This window comes from Gracilinanus agilis, chromosome 3 (assembly GCF_016433145.1).
Source record: "Gracilinanus agilis isolate LMUSP501 chromosome 3, AgileGrace, whole genome shotgun sequence".
NCBI lineage: Eukaryota > Metazoa > Chordata > Mammalia > Didelphimorphia > Didelphidae > Gracilinanus > Gracilinanus agilis.
This window is the reverse complement of record NC_058132.1, coordinates 10,482,077-10,503,698: the sequence shown is the minus strand read 5'-3', so window position 1 is coordinate 10,503,698 and position 21,622 is coordinate 10,482,077. Positions and strand designations below refer to the sequence as shown.

General features: G+C 42.8%; 1 protein-coding gene and 1 pseudogene across 1 annotated transcript; both read left to right on the top strand.

Annotated features, from left to right (window-relative positions):
- Positions 1-21,622, top strand: part of LOC123240730 — a 98,329-nt pseudogene that overhangs the window by 63,266 nt on the left and 13,441 nt on the right.
- LOC123239853 (zinc finger protein 69 homolog) lies at positions 1,217-19,349 on the top strand. The gene is made up of 3 exons (XM_044667171.1): positions 1,217-1,513; positions 7,133-7,265; positions 19,120-19,349. Exons 1-3 carry the CDS (start codon positions 1,319-1,321, stop codon positions 19,224-19,226), a joined length of 435 nt encoding a protein of 144 aa, XP_044523106.1. The 5' UTR covers positions 1,217-1,318; the 3' UTR covers positions 19,227-19,349.

The following is a 21,622-nucleotide window of genomic DNA, read 5'->3' as shown; positions in this document are numbered from 1 at the left end:
GATCCTCATTTTACAAAGGACGAAACTGAGGCTCAGGGAATGACCCAAGGTCACCCAGGGAGGACACGGGGTTAGGGGGAGGATTTGAACCCAGGCTCTCGGACTCGGCCAGGGCTCTTTCCCCTTGTACCCAGAGGTTGTCCTTGACCCTAGCGAAGACAGTTCTCCAGAGAACGCAAATGAGCCCCTGCTGCTCCAGACCTTTTGGACAATCTGCCTCCCTCAGCCTTGGGTACTCCAAATTACCCAGGGATGTTGGGCCAGCCCCGCCCGTCGGAGGCGGGGTCGTGGATGCTTCTGAGCATGCGCAGAAAGCGCTCTTGCTCCTCGGACTACATTTCCCAGCATCCCCGCCAGGGGCTTTCTTTCCATTTCCTCTTTCTTATCCCTCTCTCGGCCTCCGCCAGGTGAGTCCCCCCTGCTGGTCCGCCTCCTTCTTCGGTCCCTGGCGTCCTGCGACAAGTGTGACCCCCAGCCCAGACCCCGGGACCCAGGCGTCTTACGACCCTGTGTCTCCCCCTCCCCACCACCACCCCCGGGACCAAGGTGTCCTGTCATCCCTATCCACCCTTTAGGGGCCCAGGCTTCCCGCCCCCTTGTGTTCCCCTCCACCCCAGGGGCCCAGGCGTCCCCTGCTTCCCTTCCCCCCCAGGGCCCCAGACCATGCTAGCCCCTCATCCACCCTTAAGGACCCGGGCCTCCCGTTCCTCCCTGCCCATTGGGATCTAGGTAAACTGAGTCCCTCATCCGGATTCAGAAGCCCCACAGTCCACCGGGTTTGCTCCCTTTCCCTGCTCCTCCCTCCAGCTAGACCCCAGCTCTTCCCCCCATCCCCAGCCTCCCAGGTCCTTCTGGACTCTCCCGAAATCTCCCTCTCCAGTTGCTCCACCCCCACCCCCGCGGGGTCCTCTGGCCTGAGCGATGGGCAGCGATGGACAGGCCAGCTTCAGCCCCAGCGTCTCCCCAGAGAAGTTTAGGGAAAAGCCGAGCCCACCAGAAGCCCGACCTCGGCCACTTCCCCGGTGTGGCCTGGGTCTCCGGACCCCTCCTCCCCCCGCTGTGTGTTGTCAGCGCAGTTACCCCGGGGACGAGAATCCCCTTGGAACCTCCCCCTGCCCGAACTCCCCAGAGCGAAGGCTAAAGAGGCGCCCCACCCCCACCCCCGCCCCCATAAAGGAGGTCTGTGGGCTCAGGCGTGGCGGGCTCCCAAGTTGTGGGGAAGTCCTAAGACATTGGGATTTCCCGGGGCTCCACTCTGGCCAGCCCAGGGGCCTCTGGTCCGCCCTACCCAGCCAGCCGCAGCAGCAAACCCAGTCAGATGAAGCTAACGGAGTCAGGCCTTGTGTGCCCCCGCCCCGCCCCCCCTCGTGGTCTGGCAGCTTCGAGGAGAGCCAGGCTGCCTAAAGGCTCCTTCTGTCCCCCCAGCACAGGCAGCCACCACTCGGGCCTTGCCCAGGAGGGGAGCATGGAGCAGGAGGCGGTGGCCCCTGGCATCTGGAGACTTGGGGTCCAGGTGAGTTTCTTGGGCCGGGAAGGGAGCCGAGCTGACTTCCTTTTCTCATGGCATTGCCTTGGAGGCTTAAGGTGCAGGCACGGAGCAGCACCTGGCCCTCCCCAGAGTTCCCGAACACCTCTGAGGCTGAGCTTGGCAATAGAGGGGGGAGCAGGCAGAGAGGCAGAGCCCTCAGAGCCCTTGGGAGGCTGCCAGCTTGCCCCCTCTTTGCTGCTGTGTGCGTGACCCATTCTGGGGGGCTTCTGCTCCGTGGGAGAAGGGGTTGGAGAAAGATGACACACCCAGTGGAATTGCTCATTGGCTCCAACGAGGGGGGAGGGAGGAGAGAAGGGAAAGAACATGAATCATGTAACCATGAAAAATATTCTAAATTAATCAATAAAAAAATTTAAAAATTAAAAAAAAAAAACCAACACAGTGGCATCTAGGTGGATAGAGAACCAGGCCTGGAGTCCAAAGGTCCTAGGTTCAAATCTGGTCTCAGATCTTTTCTAGCTGGGCAACCCTGGGCAAGTCACTTAACCCCATTGCCTTTCCCACTCTTCTGCCTTGGAACCAGATTCTATTGTAAGACAGGAGGTAAGAATTTCTTAAAAGATTAAAAAAGGAAAGACAAACCACTGGGCCCCAAGTCCCAAGTGTCTAGCAGCTTGGCTTTTGTCTCCCTAAGTGTTACTCTAACAGTTAATCTTGCGGAGCCTCTACTGTCTCAATTGTTTGACCTCAAATTGGAGATCACCACCAGGTTATTTTCTGGCACAGGGAGAGATTAGGAAGAAGAAAACTTTTTTTTTTCCTTTCCCTTAAAGCACAGATGTTTAACTTAGCACAAAAACACTTTGGTTGTTTCTAAATATGGGAGAGCCATATTTCAGCATAATCAGTATCCTTTGTAATTCTGTGTCTTTCAAACACTTGTAAACATGATTCTGAGAAGGCATCCTTGCTACAACCAAGGTTAAGAACCCCTCCCTTAAAGGATTGTCCCTTTTCATGGAAGCTGGGGTGGAAAGGATGCCCACAGGACCAAGGAAAGAGAGCCCCCATCATCTCCTAAACAAAGGAAAACTGAACTGTGGGAAACCACCCATGGCATAAGGCATGAGGCTCAAGGAGTAGCCCCTGTGGGCCCAGAGCTGTGGCTGGCCCTGTCTGCTATTAAGAGTTCTCCCAGTAGCTAGCCATAAAACTCAATGGCCCTAAGGAGCAGCTCCCATCACCCCTACTCCCCAGCCATGTGCCTCTCTGATCCCCAGAGCTCACATTACATGTGGTTTAAGTTATATCTGTGTGGAAGTCCTGTGTTACATGTCTGTGTGACAGCCCAGCTCCATATACTATCTCCCTCTCTGGTTCCAGGGGCCTCCCTTGACCCAGCTTCCTCTGAAGGGGAATGGGATCTCTTGGCTTTGGCCTGGGCTCCTGCTTACAGGGCCAGGGGAAGCTGAGAGTTCTGGCTGCCCACCAGGCGGGGATCACACCCTCCCAATAAGTCCATTAGCTTCCAGCTTTCTCTGGTTCTCACTCCCTCCTCCCCCAAAGAATTATCCCAACTTCTAACAAGTCTTTTTTCTGCTAAGCCCCAAGAGCAGTGATGGGCCAGCTTTTTAAAGAGGGGACCAAAGGAAAGGAAATGCTCATCTGTCAGTCTGTTTCTAAGACAACTCTTTCTAAGTTTCATTGTATTGTATCCTACTCATTGTATTAGTCAGATTAGGAATAATGTCCACGGGGCTGTATAGAACATCTCAGGGGTCTGCATCTGGCCCATGGGCTGTAGTTTGCCCAACACTGCCCAAGAGTATAAAGAAGTAGAAAAATGTAGACCCTGCCTTCAAGGAGCTCCCAATCTAATGGGAGACACTCCATGCAAACAGTTGCATAAAAGCAATATAGGGAAAGTGGGGGTGGGAAATACAACCAGACAGAAGGCCCTGTTTGATAGTTAGCATTTATAGAGGACTCTTGTAAAATGCTTCCCAAATATAATCTCTGAGCCTTAACAATCCTGGGAAGTAGATGCTTTTATTACTATTGTTCCCATTTTGTAGTTAAGGAAACTGAGGCAAGGAGGGGCTTAGTGATTCAGTCAGTAAACATTTATTAAGCACTGACTAGACACCAGGCACTGTGCTAAGCTCTGAGGATGCAAAAAAGAGATACAAGATGTTGCTGTGGTTACTCGTGTCTTGATTCTTCGTGAAGCCTTTTGGGGTTTTCACAGCAAAGATACTGGGGTGGCTTGTAATTTTCTTCTCCAGTTCATTTTTCAGATGAGGAAACTGAGGCAAACAGCATTTGGTGTCTAGTCAAAAGACTTAAAGAGATTTAAAGGAAGCCAGGGAAGTCATTAGGCAGAGTGGAGGAAGGAGAGCATCCAGACCGGTGAGATAGACAAAGGAAATGCCTGGAGGTAAGAGATGGAGACTCTTATTCATGGAACAGCCAGGAGGCCAGTGTCAGTGTTTAGAAGAGTATGTGGTGGAGAGTGAGATGTAAGACAGCCAGACAGATCAGTGGGGGCCACGGAATGAAGGGCTTTGTACGCCAAATAGAGCATTTGATATTTGCAGCGAAAGGAAACCACTGGAGGAGGTGACTAGAGCAGACCTGAGCTTAAGCCAGAGGGGAGAGTCTGACAGCAGCAAAGCCTCCAACAGCAACTACAATAATCCAGGCACGAAGTGATGAAGGTCTGCACCAGGGCAGAGGCGAGGAGAAACAGATCCAAAGACATCCGCACTGGCAAAATTGACAAATCTTGGCAACTGATTAGATATGGTAGCAAGACCTGATAGCTTCTACTGAGCAACAGAGGAGATCTTGGAATACTATATCACAAAGCCAGAAATCAATCAGCCTTCCTTCCTTCCTAAATTCCTAACTTCCTCCCTCCTTCTCTCACTTCCTTCCTACCTCCTTCTGTCCCTCCCTCTTTCCCTTCTTTCCTTTTTTCTTCCTAACTTCCTTCCTCCCTACATCCTTCTCATTCTCCCTCTTTCCTTTCTTCCCTTTCCCCTTCCTTCCTACTTCCCCTTCTTTCCATTTATTCAGTGGGGAGGAGGGATCAGGAAACTATGAAGAGTCTCCTCTAGGAGGTAATGGTTAAACTGAATTCTAAAGAATGCTATCTGTAAGGAAAGAGGCATTCCAGGGGGCATGGAAGACAAGAACAGCCTGTGCCAAGGTACAGGGTCAATGAATGAGATTGGCTGCACCAAGAGTATGCAGAGTATGGTGAGGAGTAATGTGTAAATCTCAAAGCAATCTAGAGCTATGTGGGAAAGTGCTTTAAAGGGCAACAGAGAGAGCCAGGAAAGGCATTATACTCCCTAATACAAGGCAAGAGAATGGCAGAAGACTCTACAATAAACAAAGGCATTGGAAAATTAGAGACACCAAGTGAAAATCAGCCTGGAATTAAATGTCTTTCCTTGAGTTCATTGAAAAGAAGTTTGAGGTGCAATCAGGACTTCAGATAAGGCAATACTAAAAATCTACACCAAGAAATAAACTGGAAAATTCGTCTCTGCTCAAAAGTCACAGCGAAGAACAAAACTATGTAACTTTTAATCAGTACCAAATGGCAAGGTCTCCAGGCTTTTAAGGAAAAAAAAGAATTAGGATTAACCTAATAACTAGAAGAAAATTTAACATGCTGTTTTCAAGAACATGATAAAATCTAGCAATAAGGAAATCATAAAAATAAACAGACTCTTGGGAAAATTAGATTTAAATAATTTCTGAATAGGAATATTCAACAATAAACCTATTCTTGGGGCAACCAGTTATCACAATGGAAAGGAGGCAGAACAGGAATTGGGAGGTCCTAGATTTAAATCTGACATGAGATTTTATAGCTGTATGACCCTGGATAAGTAACTTGACCTCAGTTGCCTAATACCACTCTTCTACCTTACAATGAATACTACGTATCAATTTTAAGACAAAAGGTACGTTTTGTTTTGTTTTTAAAAGAATATGCCTATTTTTAACATCAGAGGCTAATTCTTTAGCCAGGGTGAAAGAACTCATAAATAAAGCTTATGCTATAATATTAAAGACTACAAACACAGTACAAGAAAATGATCATGACAAGAGACAAAACAGATTTAAATTTGAAATAATGGCATTCTGATTGATGAATTACAGAATTTGAGAGTTGGAAGGGATCCCAGTACCCATCTAATCCAACCTATACACAAAGGAAATCTCACTATAACATACCTGACATAGGATATGGCCTTCAAAGAGGGGCATCTACTGCCTCTGAAATGCTCATGAAAGAAAGTCAAACATTAAAGGAATGATCAGTTCAACATTTTGGGGATACAACTAACACATAACTAAGAGGTAAAATGTATATCTGAAGAGATTAATACAATAGCAAAAACATACTTATAAAATGAGTAAAGAAACTAGAAAAATCAAACGACCCCCAAACAAACACAAAAATGAAAAAAACTGTTAAATTGAGAGAAAATAGAACAAATAGACAAAACCATAGAAAGGCTAAGAGTTGATCCTTTAAAAACATCCAAAATTGTTAAGATGAAATTGATCATAATATAATGTTAGAATTTATCATAAAGAGGATAAAATCAAATTAAAGTTTTCAAAGGAATCAGTCAACATGTAGTCAGTGCCTACTGTATGCCCTGTGGTGTGCTGAGTATGAAGAAGGTAAATTCATAACTAAGAGGGAGAGAAAAGGATTTAGAGACAACAGAAACTAATAGCCACAAAATAGCCTATAAAGAAAATGGAGGAATATCTATAAAATGGAAAATAAACAAGTTATCGAAATATAAGAGGTCCTAAACAACACTATCCCAGGAAATAACTTGAGGGAACTACAGAAACAAATGTCTGGTTGATGCTAGATTCACGAGGCAACTGTATGAATCTTTTGAAGAGAAATCAATACTAGTGTTACAAAAATAGTCAATAGTCTGTAAATATTTATTTAAGTGCATACTATATGCCAGGCACCATGGCCAGGGATGCAGATGCAGGAAAAAAAATAAGGCAGTCTCTTCCCTCAACGAACTTACAGTCTAATGGAAGAAGACAAAACCTGAAAGGAAACAAAAGAGTGTGTATTTTGGGGGAAGAGGTTATCCCAATAATGAGCTTCCTGGTCCCATGATAGAAAAATCAGAGAAGCCCCAAGGTCACACAGTTAGCAAGGGCCAGGGGTAGGATTTGAATTCAGGACTTCTTCATCTGATTAGGAAGACATTTAAGTGAGGCTTGCATCTGTTGCTACAGTAGAAATGATACCAGCTAGGAATGGAGAGTATTTGCTATGTTATCTCTCTTCACTGGTATGTGTAGAATGAGAGACTGTAGGACACCAGGGGATCACCAGTTGTTTGATTTGGCCAATGGAGTGGGGTGCAGGCCTTAGTCGAGTCTCCCCTAAGAAGACAATAATCAGAGCTGGAGACAGGAGGCCGCATAGAGTACAGAAGGAGCTGGGGTGGGAAATCAGATCATTTGGGTTCCTCTTCATTGTAGTGTGGCCTGGGTAAATCACTGAAGTTCTGGTGTCTCAGAAAAGGGAGTTGGACCAGATGGCCTCTAAAGGCCCATTTCTCAATCTTATGGTCTTGGAAGTTTCAGGAATCTGTATCATTTGAAGAGGTAGCCGTGGATTTCAGCCAGGAGGAATGGTGCTTCCTGAATGCTGCTCAGAAGGAGCTGTACAAGGAAGTGATGCTGGAGAACTATAGGAACCTGGTTTCCCTGGGTAAGGATGACCTCTTCCCCCTCCCCACCTTCCCCAGGCCAGGCCCTGGAGACCCAAATCAGCTCTGGAGTGAGTGTCTTTATCTTCTCTCTTCCCACATATTGGACAAGATTTTAAATATTTAGCAATTATTAGAGACCAGAGATGGCTGCTGCTTTGGGGCTGACAGACAGGGCCCCTTCCTTGTGCTCCTGTTCTCTGACATTTCTTCCCAGTGTATAATGAGAGACTAAAATCATCCTTGAGCTATTATAGAGTTGGTCATGTTCGTGTTCTGTGTCAGTCCAGATGAAGGAGAGAATTAGGACCACAGAACCTCAGAGTCAGAGATGGTATCTGAGGCATCCTGGGGGAAGCCCTGCCTGGGCAAGAATTCTCTTTCCAGTATGCCTGACAAGTGGTCCTCCTGCTTTGGCTAGAAGTCCTCTGAGGAAGGGAAGCCCATTATTATTAATGATTAGGAAGAAGATGATGTTGAAAACTCCTCTAGCACTGAAGGTTTCCAAAGAACTATTTACCCCTTGTCTTATTTTATCTTCACAATAACCCTGTCACGCAAGTGCTCTTATTGTCCCCATTTTACAGATGAGGAACCTGAGGCAAACAGAGATTAGAGGTTAAATGGCCACTCAGCTACTAAGTGTATGAAACTGGATTTGAACTCATGTCATCCTGGCTCCAAGGGGCTGCCACTCTTCAGTCTCTGCTGTACCACCTGGTGGCCAAGCTGCTCCCTCCCATGGCAGCCCAGTCCATTTCACTTGTGGACAGATCTTGTTGTTAAGACTTTGTTCCCTACCTCCTTCTTCTTAGCCCATTGCTTCTCCTCCTCCCTTTGGAAGACACCCGAGTTCTTTCTGTTTGGTCTTCACCTATGTTCTTGCCTCTTGTTATAAATAAAAATGAATCTAGGAGATTTTTTACTGAATTTATAAGTATTTATTAGTAAAGAAAGAAACAAAGAAACTGCCAGCCTTTCTAACTTATATTAAGATCCTGTGCCAGATTCTAGTCAGGTGAGTGAGGTTTCCGCCACACTGATGCTCGCCAGAGGTTGCAAGCAAGATAAGAACTGCCAGGATGGCTCAGAGAGAGTCAGACCAGAGAGAGGGACCAGCTTCCCGAGCCAGATCCTCCGAATGGCCCACAGCCATCATATGGCCTCTGTTGGGTCAGGCTGGCAGTCATACGACTCCTAGACTCCCATGGCGAGTCCTTCCAGGATAGGATTGGGTTGGAGGTCCCCCAGATAGTTAATTCACACAATTCCCGCCTCGTGACTCTTGGGAGACCAGCGTTTAAGTCTCCCCATTCTTGGTTCTCCAGGAGATTAACATGTCGGTCTCCCCAGTGACTCATTCCACATCTGTACATTTAGAATTTTCTCACCAGAAGGCACAAGAGCACAAAAGATGCTGTAAATTTCATGGAGGGAGTTACTACAATGTAGGTCATTAAAAGAAAGAGGAGAGAAAAAGTACTTGATAGGTGCACTGACAAAGAGCCTTTGGGGGCGTCCCCCTTTTTGGCTAAGTGTTTACAATCAGGAAAAATGGAGGACTCAACGCCTGCTCAGTTCAGCTCGTGATATCCCCAGGTTCATTCTGAATCTCATAATGTAGTGCTTGATTTTTGCAAGTATCCTTGCAGCATCTTCTCTGGAAGATCTGCTTTCCTAGTCCAGGATATTGGCGATTTTCTTTTCCTAAAATTGCTTTAAAAGACTTTAGACTTTGGCCTTTTAGGATAATTACACAATCTGCCCCCCCCCAGGAGGATATACATCAACAATAGAATTAATACAGGATATATGACTAAGCCATAAATTAAGTTATTTATTTTTTTAAAGTCATTAAATAACATATAAATCAATTCTCCCAAAAACAAGAGGAGAGAGAACATTAAATCTAAAATGTATTAAAGTCATATATGTATATTAATATAAGTATAAATTAAAATCATAACAAGCCCTTGATTCACAATCAAGGTCCAACTGCTGTAACTTATACCCTACAGGCATGTAGGACAGATGCAGCCAGATGCAGTTACCCACCATCAGCCACCACTAGAGAAATCGCCATTCTAAAGAAGAAAGAAGAGGGGACAAGTCTGACAAAGAAAGGAAATGTGATCCCCTGGTCTGATTTTTACATCAGTCACAGGGGGAGCAAGCCAGAGTTAAAGCCAAATGGAGATATATTTTAGTCTCATATTTTAAAGGCAGAAATAGGGAAGTCCAACCTGAACAGCTGCGTCCCCGAGTCCCCTGAGATGGGTCCTCTGTCTTGGTGTTGACATTCACCACCCCCACAGGGGTTGCTGGCATCCTGGATCCTGGGCTCCTCCACACTGAACGGTGGCTCGTTAGTCCCTTTTATGGGGTCAGACGCGAACATCCATTGAAGTCCCATAATATTTAATAATCAATGGCAGGTTTCAAGTCTAAAGCTTTGGGGTATGCAATGTTGTCAGTTCTGATAGGCATTGTAACCTGATCCTTCAATATCAAATATTAATACTGATTCCTTAAACTCAAGTTTTAAAAAATCAAATTAGGAAGAAAGAAAAAGATATCAAAAAGAAAATCATATTGCACAACCCCTTTAAATAATGGGCCAACCAAACATGGGCATAACTAAAAGATTGATCACTTAAAAGTGTTGTCTCTCTAGCCTGGCCATGATCCACAGTTTGAGCATATGTCATTTTTTTCTCCTGGTAAAAGTTCGGTGTAAGCCTTGCTAAGACAAATTCTAAAAAGAACCAGAATTCCTAGTATTAAAAAGGCCTATTTGGCTATACTTGCCAACAAACCTGTTCCCTCTTGCCTTGACAGGTTCCACCATGCACCAGCAGATGTCATATCAATCTCTAAAGCAATTTGCTGAGTGTCATTCAAAATCCTTTGAAGCTCATGGACATTTGTACAATGTCACAGGATCTATTTATATAGGAACACCAGGCCTGATGAATATGGGCGCACGTCCCTCCTGATATGGCTGCAAGCATATGAAGAGCTAGCTGGTTTTGTAGAACTGTCTTTGCTAAGGAGTCTCGTCCTGGAGGAAGGAGGTAGCCCTAGAAGTCCAGGAGATGGCTTGAACCTTATCTTGAGCCAATCTTTTAACCTCAGCAGAGATATTTCTAATAGAATCTATTACTGCCATCATTCCAAAATTGGGCAGAACTGCCCAGAAAATCTTCTGTACTGTGGATGAGAAGGCTATTGAATTAGGCCTTGACTTCTTGGTCCTTGAATGCCACCAAGTGCCCAGATTCCTAGCCATGAACTTGTCCACCCAGCCAATAAGATGGCCATGCAATGACACTGGTGTGGTAACATAGTGTGAAGAGTGAATCAAAATCTCTTTGTCTATCAATAACTTTTAAATTAATCAAAAATTTAAGTACCCCTACTTAGTACCTTACCAGTTACTAAGTATGAGAGTTCACAAGTCACTTGCTAGAGTGGGTGACAACTCCAGAGGCTACTGCCCACCCCCTGGGCACTGCTGGGCAAATTGAAAGAGTCAGTGAGCCAGACAGGAAGAGGAGACTCTTTCCTTGGATCCTGAGGTGGTAAAGTGGAGGGATTCCTTCCTTGGTTCTTCAATAAGGAGATGCATTTGGGTTCTGGTGAGATTTACTTTCAGATTCGCATTTGTGGTCTGGAGACAATAGGATTAAATTTAGGGTATTTTGTAGCTAGGCAGTACTTTCTCTTTATCTAAATTTTTCCACTTTCACTCTTCCTACCTCTTTGTAAATAAAGCTGCTAAAAGTCATTTTGACTTAAGCTGTAATATTTTAAAATCCTTGACTACAATATTTCTTTAGAATTCTCATATTTAGCATAAAACCTAAATTTAAACTCTTACAATAGGTCAAACCACAAGTACCATACCATCTTTGGGGAAGGGCAGAGTAAGCTGAAGAGTGACAGACACAGAATTGCCCAGAGGTCATCAAGCCCCATGGGAAGCTGGGATGAGACCATAACAGTTGTAAAAGACATGTATTTATGTGCCCCATCCTTTATGTTATTGAGCCTTGCCTTAGCACAAATAAATGTTGTGGTACGGAATGGAATAGCGAAATTGCACTTGACATTGTCACTCAGATGTCTGCTTCTCAGTGGACCCTTACCTCTCTTCACACACAAGTCAAAGGTGGGCACATGATCAGTCAGAGGTAGTCGGAGGGGCTCCCCAGTATCTGAAAACCAATTCAGAAAACCTGTTAAAATCAACTGAAGGGGCAGCTGGGTAGCTCAGTGGCTTGAGAGCCATGCCTAGAGACGGGAGGTCCTAGGTTCAAATCTGGCCTCAGACACTTCCCAGCTGTGTGACCCTGGGCAAGTCACTTGACCCCCATTGCCTATCCTTACCACTCTTCCACCTATAAGTCAATACACAGAAGTTAAGGGTTTAAAATAAAAAAGAGAGAGAGAGAGAGAGAGAGAGAGAGAGAGAGAGAGAGAGAGAGAAATCAACTGAAATTTTCAACTCTTTAAATTTCTCAAAGATAGAGGTTGTGACCAGTTAGATGGAGTCTATCTGTCATTATGTGACATATAACAAAAGCAAAGGGGGCAAAAGGCTTTTTTTGGTAACATATTCCTCCTGGGGAATGAATTGTAGCAAAGTTTCATTCAAATGGACTGCACAAAACAGAGCTTCAATAGATCTGGTGATAGATCCAATATCCATAAGGTCCCAATGGCCTTGCCCTGGAAAAGCATATGTCCCATTTGGCTATGAACTTTTATGATAACATTATCCCTAGTCCAGTTATGTGTAATATTGAAAAATTAATAATATACCAAATGAATATACTAAATTATTCCAAATATAAAATTTAGAAATTTGTTTGGAAATATAATATTGGTTTTAAAAAAGACTATTGTGGTCACCATTTATAAAATAATTAATCCTTAAGTCACAAGGATGATAGTAGCTTTTAACAATTTAATTTTAATATAAACATAGTCTAAGAAAGAAATAAGGAGGGAAGGAAATAGAAAAAAAAATATTTCCTCACCTGCCACCCTAATCTTACCAGCCCATGTGAGTGTCTTCTGCCCTAGCCACCAACACCAAACTGCAGACAGGCCCCAGCCAAAGACCTCCAGAGAAGAGCCCAGCCTCCTCTACAGTCTCATTTTTATATAGTCCTTCTCCAATTCAAATCCTTTCCCTCTGCACCGGTCTACCACATCTCAGAAACCAATCAAAGTCTCTTTGACCTGGACCCGTAACCCCTAGTCCCAGGTCACTAATGGGCTGGCTCAGACAAGCAGAAAGTTCATGATCTGGGGAGGAAGGGGTTCCCTTTACACATATGGGAAGAAGGTACAAATGAGGAAAATGAAACGTGGCTTATAGCTAATAACCAAAACATATTACCTGAAGATAACTTTTTTTTAAACAGAATAACCTGGGTGAGATTAACTTATAAACTTCCTGGGCCCACAAAGATAAGAATAAGAATGAAGGCAAAACCAAATCCTTTTAAACTGTTATTTTCTTGCCAGATCTCTTCCATCTTCCTCAAAATCTCAGTTTTGAACTCTTCCATAGCTTGTGACCCGTTTTCCTTATTTGAGGAGGGTCCGGATGCTTGTTTGTTCTCCTCCTCTGTTTGCTCGGTTGTCTGGATTTTCTCTGTGTAAAAGTTGTCGAGTGTTAAAGACTTCTTTTTCTTGTTGTCAGTCTTTCTCTTCTGAACTTCCTGAGACTGGGTAGCCATCATTAGCCCAGCAGCTTCTCAGCTTTATCCTTGAGCTCAGCTACTGTCTGCGGTCTTTTGGCTCCTGAGGTCTGAATTCTGGTTTTTTCCAAGGTCAAGCCCCCTGGTGGACCCCCTTGCTTGATCCTCTGCCGGAGGCTCCTTTACAAGTCTCAGGGCGCTGCTTCCACAGTTGTATACCCGTCTGCACTGTTCCCCACTCAGGTTTTCAGAGCCTTAGCTCGCGGCTGTGTCTGCCTCCACCCGTGCCTCCGCCTGCACCTATGCTCCGTGTCTGCACTCAGAGTTCGTGTGCATTCTTTAGCTTTTTGGGGTCCTGAATCTTGCTGCTCTCAGGAACAGGCCCCGGAGCTGCCAATGACTCGATGGGTGCCCCAAACTTGCTCTATTTCTTTTTAGCTGGCTTCGGCACTATAGGTGGTGTGTGTGGAGGGGTTGGGGAGGGTGATTGCTCAGCCCCGATTTAGTGAGAGCTGTTTCACCCCTTTATAGCATGGAAATGTCCCGATTCCACGTACCTTCCACGCTGCACCCTGTTGTGGGGTTCCTCCGTTCGCCTGGACTTGTTTTTATGTCCCCTTGAGGAGTCTTGTGTGTTTCGGTCAGGAGAGGTTAAGAGCTGCTTCTTACTCTGCCACCATCTTAACCCGGAACCCCCCCAAAACCAAATCCAAAAAACAAAAATGCAGTAAAATGCAATGCATATGACAGGATACAGTTATTCAGCATCAGTAAATGGTACCTCTTTTACATGAGAACAGTGAATCCAAGAGTCTTTTTCTCCAGTTTTGATGGCAGTTAGCAATACTTGGAAAGAGCCTTCTCAAGCACACCGAGTTCCTCTAGTGCACTGAAAATTCTTTACATACACCTTGTCTTCTGGGTATAGATCTGCATGTACAGTTGTGTCACCTGAAGCTCTTCACTGGCGGGGAGGGGAGCAGACTGAAATCATTAGCATTATCAAGACATCAGAGTCTGAAAAGGAGAAAACTTCACCTCTAGACTCCTTGCGGTCCCTTCCCTTTCCTTGTGCCCTCAGAAATCCCAATTCCTTTGGCCATATCTCTGGTCATTCCTCTGAGGTCTCCCACAGTGACTACATATTCCTTGAAGGGTATTATGGTTTGGGTTGTGATTCACCCCATTAGAATTAAACATGCTGAAGGTTCTATTATTGTTAATCCTCCAATTTCTGTTCCTATTATCTTGATTCTTCTATAATTCAAAGCTACATGGCCTTGCTTGCCACAGAAATAGCATTATATTGACCCTCTGTCTGCCAGCATCCATGCCACTTCTCTCAAATGGTCCATGATTTCCTTAATTGATTTGTTAAGAGAGGAGCTAAAATAAGTGCCCCTTTCTCCCTGTCCTGTTTTTGTTTACCCAATTTCTCCTTTTCAGCTTTATAAATCATATAAATCATCACCATTTCTATGTTTCCAACACAACTCAGCAGCAAGAAGGAGAAAGAGAAACTCCACTTAAAATCACTCTAGAGCAGTGATGGGCAAACTTTAAAGAGGGGGCCGAAGGAAAGGAAATGCTCATCTGTCAGTCTGTTTCTAAGGAAACTCTTTCAAAGTTTCATTGTATTGTATCCTACTCATTGCATTTGTCAGATTAGGAATAATGAGGAAGCAAGACTGTGGGAGGTGGTGTGGGCTTGCTGTGTGGCTGGCCCACTACCCCACTCGGAAATACAGGGTTTTAAGTGAAGGTATGGTACACCAAAGAGTACGAAAAGAATGTGGAAGGGCAACAGGATATAAAAGATGCCTGGAATCTGATACAAAGTGGAGTGAGCATTTGGCATCAGAAGAGGAAAATGGATTAGAAAAGGAGAAGGACCAGAGAGCCATGCAGGTCTTGCTTAACTGTGCCCAGAGGGCTGGCCCTGGAGTCAGGAAGACCCGAGTTCAAGTGTGCCCTCAGACACTTAAGAGAGATGTGTTCCTGTACAAATGAGTTAATGTGTTTGCCTCAGTTTCCTCAACTGTAGAATGGGGATAATAATAATAGTACCTTCCTTTCAGGGTTTTTGTGAGGATCAAATAAGATGATATATAAAATACTTAGCACGTTGCTTGGAACATAGTTGGAACTTAATAAATACGTTTTATGTCCTTTCCTTTGTGAGAAATTACTTTTCATCTACTGTGTATTAATTCTTGTCTATTAGGGAGAATGACTGTGTATTCCTGTGTCTGGGATCTGGGTCAGAGATACCATCCAGGCTACTGTTTCTTGCATTTTCTTTGTCCTTGGGAATCCTGAGAAATGTCTTCCTTTTTAACAGAATTTGGCTAATAAATAAGGGGGAGAAGGTTCTTTTCCTGTGTGAGTGACCAGCCTAGGCATACAGAATGGGGGAGGGGGAGGTAAGTTAATGGACCACCTCTTAATAATCTGTCACCAATTCAAGATGTCTTGGGATGGTCAAGGGAGGGGCTGAATAGTGAACTCCTAAACATCTATTTATTAAGCTGACTGACTCAGCTCTGTCATCCCTGGTCATGAGACAGGCATGAAGACCTATATCACTTTATTGACTATGATGCTGGCCTAACCAATGAACCTGATATATTAAATAAACTTATATTCTTACCCCCAAATCAGCCTATCGAGATAATTTTAATTGTAACACGTATATATTCTTGAAGATATGTTTAGTTAATGTTTGTAGAATTCAGTTCCACTGTAATGTGGATATACTGACAAAGCCATATATGCCCATAAAGCAAAATGCATTGAGAATAACGATTTTCTAGCAGGGTTTCTTAACTTGAGGTCTATGAATATATTTTTTTCTCTTTCTTAAATTTTTCAGAAATTACTTTGTTGGTTACATTAAAATTCCCAGGTATCACACTTTCTCCCTTCCCTCCCTGCACCATGTTGTCACCCCAAAACAACAAAAAATGTATATATAAATTATGCCCTTTTTGTGTTTTTATTTGTCAGTTCTTTCTATGGAGGTGGACATTTACAAATTATTCTTCAAATATTAATTCTGTAGCTACATGTATTATTTTCTTGGCTCTACTTGTTTCACTCTTCATAATTTTCTGTAGGTCTTTCCAAGTTGTTTTTTTTTAATTCTCCTACTCATCATTTCTTATGTTGCAGTAGTATTACATCATAATAATATGCCACAGCTTGTTCAGCCATTCCCCAATTGATGGATCCCCTTGACTTCCAGTTCTTTGCCATTACAAAGAGAACTGATAAGAATATTTCAGAACCTAGATTTCTTTTCCTTTTTTCCCTGATCTCCTTGGGAAACAGATACTATAGGGATACTGCTGGGTCTAAGGCAACACACAGTTTTATAATTCTGGGCATAACTCCAAATTTCTCTCCAAAATGAATAAATTCACAGTTCTGCCAACAATGTATGTGTGTCTCCATTTTCCTACATCCCCTCCAACATTTGTGATTTTGCCCTTTCATATTTTAGCTAACCTGATGGATGTGAAATGGTATCTCAGAATTCTTTTGATTTGTATTTCTCTAATCAGTAATGATTTAGAACATTTTTTTCAAATGCCTATATATGGTTTTGATTTCTTCATCCAAAAACTATCTGATCATATCTTTTGACCATTTATAAATTGAAGATGGTTCTTATTTTTACAAATTTGACAAAATTCTCCGTTTTAGGTATGAGATGTCTAACTGAGAAACTGTCTTTAAAATATCTCCCTCTCCCTACCATTTTCTGCTTTCCTTCTAATCTTGGCTACATTAGTTTTATTTGTACAGAACCTTTTTAATTTCATGTAATCATTACATCTAACAAGGCTCTCTTTCTCTTGATTATTCATAAATTCCTCTCCTATCATAAATCCAATAAGTAATATTAGCTAATATTCTTCTCATTAGCTTATGATATCTCTCTTTATGTCCAGGTCATGTATCCATTTTTATCTTAATGAATAGTACTAAGATATTAGTCTATATCTAGTTTCTTCCAAACTACTTTTCAATTATCTCCGTATTTTTTACCAAATAGTAAGTCAAGTATAAGGATACTATAATCTTTTCTTCTCTTTGTTGAATGTCTGCTCTGTTCAACTAATCAATCTTTCTATTTCTTACCCAGGACCAGATAGTTTTGATAATTATTGCTTTACAATATAGTTGTGTGAACTTATTTTTGAAAAATATTTTTATAAGTTTACTTCAATATAATTGGTTTCCTTTGTAATCCTATTCATTTAAAAAACATTGTTCTTAGGAGTCCATGACATAGAAAAGGTTAAGTCCCATTCTAGAGTAAGTCAAAATTGTAGAAATAAGGAAGTGAGGTACACTAACACAGTTAATTTCAAACGCTTTTATATTTACTTTATTTTATGTGCATATTCAAACAATGGACTCTAACATCTTTATTAAACATTTTTCAAATTAAAAAAAAATTAGGAATAATGTCTGCAGGCTGGATAGAACATTTCAGGGGGCCACATCTGGCCGGGGCTATAATTTGCCCATCACTGGGCTAGGAAATTCTTCATCTCCTTTCTATATTTCTCTATTATTTTCTTTTTCTTACTGACTTAAGGGTTAATTACAATTTTGGTGACCACTCATTCTAATCATTATGCCTCTATAGGTCATGCTTTAAAACTTAATTTAAATTTGTTTCTAAAGATCTCGTTTTTTAAAAAATCTACTTTAAACTTCTGTCTGTAGCAACAATGTGATCTCCACCCTAAGCACTGGGTAATTTTAAAGTGAAAATGCAAATAAAAAGGAAAGTCATCATCTCTATTCAAATGGCACAAATCCCTCACTCTTTGGGGCTGAATTAAAAGCTTTCTACTTTCCTACCTCTATAGTTTAACAATCTACTTCTTTTTAAAAAAAAAAAACCCTTAGCTCCCATATTGGAGTCAATTGGCTCCAAGGCAGAAGGGTGGTAAGGGTAGGCAATGGGGGTTAAGTGACTTGTCCAGGGTCACACAGCTAGGAAATGTCTGAGACCAGATTTGAATCTAGGACTTCCTGTCTCTAGGTCTGGCTCTCAAACTACTGAGCCACCCAGCTGCCCCCTAACAATCTACTTTAAAAGAACACAATTGAGGTCTCCCCAAGCCAATCCTCAGTGAGGCTATTGTCACATCTGAGGAACCCAGAACTCAAAAAATTCTATTTTCTAGTAAGCTACTTTTGAGAGGAAGAAGAAAAGAATAAAAAAGAAAAAAACTGGAAAAAGCCATAGAGATGGAACATCTCTTCCTGTCAACAAATTGTTATAAATAAGAATTAGGAGACTTTATACTAAATTTATAAGTATTTATTAGTAAAGAGAATAAGGTTTCCAGCCTTTCTAACTTTCTAACTTAATAGTAAGATCCCCAGATTCTAGCTTGCCAGAGATTATAAGCAAGATAAGAGCTTCCAGGACAGCCCAGAGAAAGAGTCAGACTAGAGAGGAGGACAGGGGCCTAGAGGCTTCCAGTTTCCAGAGCTGGCTTCTCAAAGCGAAACTCCTTCCCTGGATCCTTCAATTAGTAAGTGGCCTTCATGCCTCCTGGCCTGTATGGGGCTGTCAGACCATTACCATGTCAGTCTATCAGCCTGGCAGGCAGGGTGAATCCAAGACTCCTGTGGTGAGTCCTTCTGGATTGGACTGGGTTGGAGGTGCCCCAGATATTTAATTCACACATTTGTGACACCATTTGGCTGACCTTGGCCAAGTCACTTCCTCTTCTTGGACTTCAGTTTCCTACTCTGTAAAATAAGAGCAGTGGTTCCTGAGGTCCCATCGAGCTTTTAATCTAGAGTCCTATAATCTATCCCAATTTTTCCTCTGTCCCAGTGCAAATACTAAAAGATGGGAAATGCTCACATCCTCCTTGTGATGGATGTCACAAATGTCCTAATTTTCTTTCTGATTCTAAGTTGGCTGTATAATCCCCACCTCCCCATTTCTTGACTCCCATCCACTCCAAAACTTTCTGGAAACACCACACTGATTATCCTTCTGGGATCCTGTGACGAGTACTCTGGTACTTCCTAGAATGGGCTACTTTCCCTGAAAAGGACTAAATTCTGAGCTTCCTTCTCTTCTCAGCAGTTCTCTATTTATCATGAGCAGGGCTTCCAGTTTGCAAACCGGATGTGATCTCCCAATTGGAGCAAGGGGAAGCCCCCTGGATGCTGGAGAGAGAAGGCCCCCTGAGAGCTTCCCTTGTAGGTGAGTGACTAAAACCAGCCCAGCCTGCTGCCATAAACTCAAGGTATCATTTTCTGGAAATGTGGGAGAGAAAACACTCCTCAAAGTACCTTCTCAGCCAGACTCTTTAGGAAGGACTGAAACTTGCTTCATCTCTGAAGCAGTGAATGAAGCAATGAAGAGGGATCCCACAGACAAGACTAAATGTAACAATTCCTAGTGGGAGGTGTAGGAGTGTCGACCAGCACTTCTCATATACTCTGATGGACGACCACCAAACCCCATCTGTCACTGCCACTAATTCATTACCTTAGTCTTTCTCTCATCAGGTTCAAAGGCAACCGAAGGGTACATTCTGATAATACCATTACAATTACTGAAATGTCAGATCTCTTCAGTTAATTAGTTAGTTACTCAAGGCTGAATTAACTTCAACCTTGCCTCAGAAGAACTGGGAAAAAGTCTTCTCTCTCATGTTATTTCTCCTTTTCAACTCTCAAACTCTAGTCTTATAGGCTTAAACACACATCATTCTTACTAGCTTTGTGATTTATTAACAGTTTCCAAAAAGAAATAATCACAAAAGAACATGGTTCAAGTATGTCAGCAGCAATGACAATCACGGCCAGTCACGATTTTGTTCTAGGAAAGTGGGTGAACTAAAAGAGCATTTTCCTCTCCCTTGTCAATTGCCAACTCCTTAAACATGGCAGCCCCTACGTAACCAGAACATATAATTCCAATTTTTCTCGGAAACATAAATTAACTGCTTTCTACACAGATTATAATTTAATTCAGTTTTCTCATCAGCAATAAAGGAATTTTTTTTTAATCTTACCTTTCATCTTAGAATCAATATTGTGTATTGGTTCTAAGGAAGAAGATCAATAAGGGCTAGGCAATGGGGGTTAAGTGACTTGCCCAGGGTCATGCAGCTAGGAAGTGTGGAATGCTGCATTTGAAGCCAGGATCTCCCATCTCTAGGCCTGCTCTCAAATCTACTGGGCCACACAGCTGCTCCCTGGAATAAAGAAATATTCAGCTTGTTCCCCTCAATAATTTTCTGTCTCCTTCATGAAGTGTCTTCTCCACCGTATGACAATTAACATCTTTAAAACATGAAAGGTTTCTGAATCCCCAGAGACTCATTCTCTAACGGCAGTTAGCTATGTCGCTTATCTTGGTCTCTTCAGGAATTTTTTTGTTGGTTCTCTCTAAGTGCCTCACACAGATTCCTCCTTATATGACAGTTAATCCTGAGATTCTCTCTTTTGTAAAAGTCTCTGTGAGCGTGCAATGTCTGTGTGAGGGGCTAGCTGAGCTGAGATTACAACCCAATTCCTGAAAAGATAGTTTCCTAATATTTAATTTGATTCTTGAAGAAAAAAAGGGCCTCCAGTAGTGTCCAAACCTTTCTCCTTTGCCATTCTTTAGAGTTCTCTCTCTTTGGCCAGGAGCTATATTTCTACCTACTTTTATTTAATTATTCTATTGCACTGTTGCAATTGCTGAGAGGGATACAAGACAGAGATAAGATTGTCTCTCACTTCTGGGGCATAATGGTGTAGGTAAAAAGATGAGGCAGAGTTCTATAGCCAAACATGCCCATTTTTAGAGTTTTGTCATATGGCAAGTTCTCCAGGGGTGAGCAGAAGGGGACAACTATAAGCCAGATTATTGGACATAAATAGAACAGTGAAAAATAATTAGGGTAGATGTAAACTTCTGTGTTGGGATTAAAAAAAATTAACTGTATGGAAGAGGTATGTCCAGGTGACAGTTCATTCAACAGCCCATCAGAAAAAGACTTGAATATGTTGGTCTGCTGAAAACCCAGTAGGAGCCAGCATTGTCCATTTTCCACCCTCTCTTCTGCCATGCTTCCCTTTCATGAAAGATTTTATCAAATAGTTGCTGAAATCCAATTATATCATGGCTGCCCTAGTCTGATTGAATGGGTGAAAAGTCCCTTCAACAAAGAAAATTAGATACATTGAGCTTGATTGATTTTTTTATCCTTATTTTTCAATGTGCACCAACCATCTGTTTTGGAATTGACTTTGGAAGTCAGTTGGGAATTTGTCTCTAATTTAGCCATTTGGCGTTTCCTGACTTCCTGTTTTCCAAAATCCTAGTGGCTGCCTCACACCATTCTTCTGGTGCCCTTGTCTCAAATATCTCTGTTGTATTTGCAAGTTCTTTGAGTACTCCAGGTGGTACTTTTGTTGGGCCTGCCTGAGAATGATAACTGTAGCTTGTACTACATCTATATGGCCTTCTTTTGGGGGCGTGAAGGGCTGACTCCACAGATATTATCTGTACCTTGGACACCTTTGGCTTCTCCCTGAGCTGAAGGTTGAAGGGCCCAGTAGGTAATGTGGTGGAAGGAACACACTAGATGAGCAGCCACATGAGATCTCAGTTC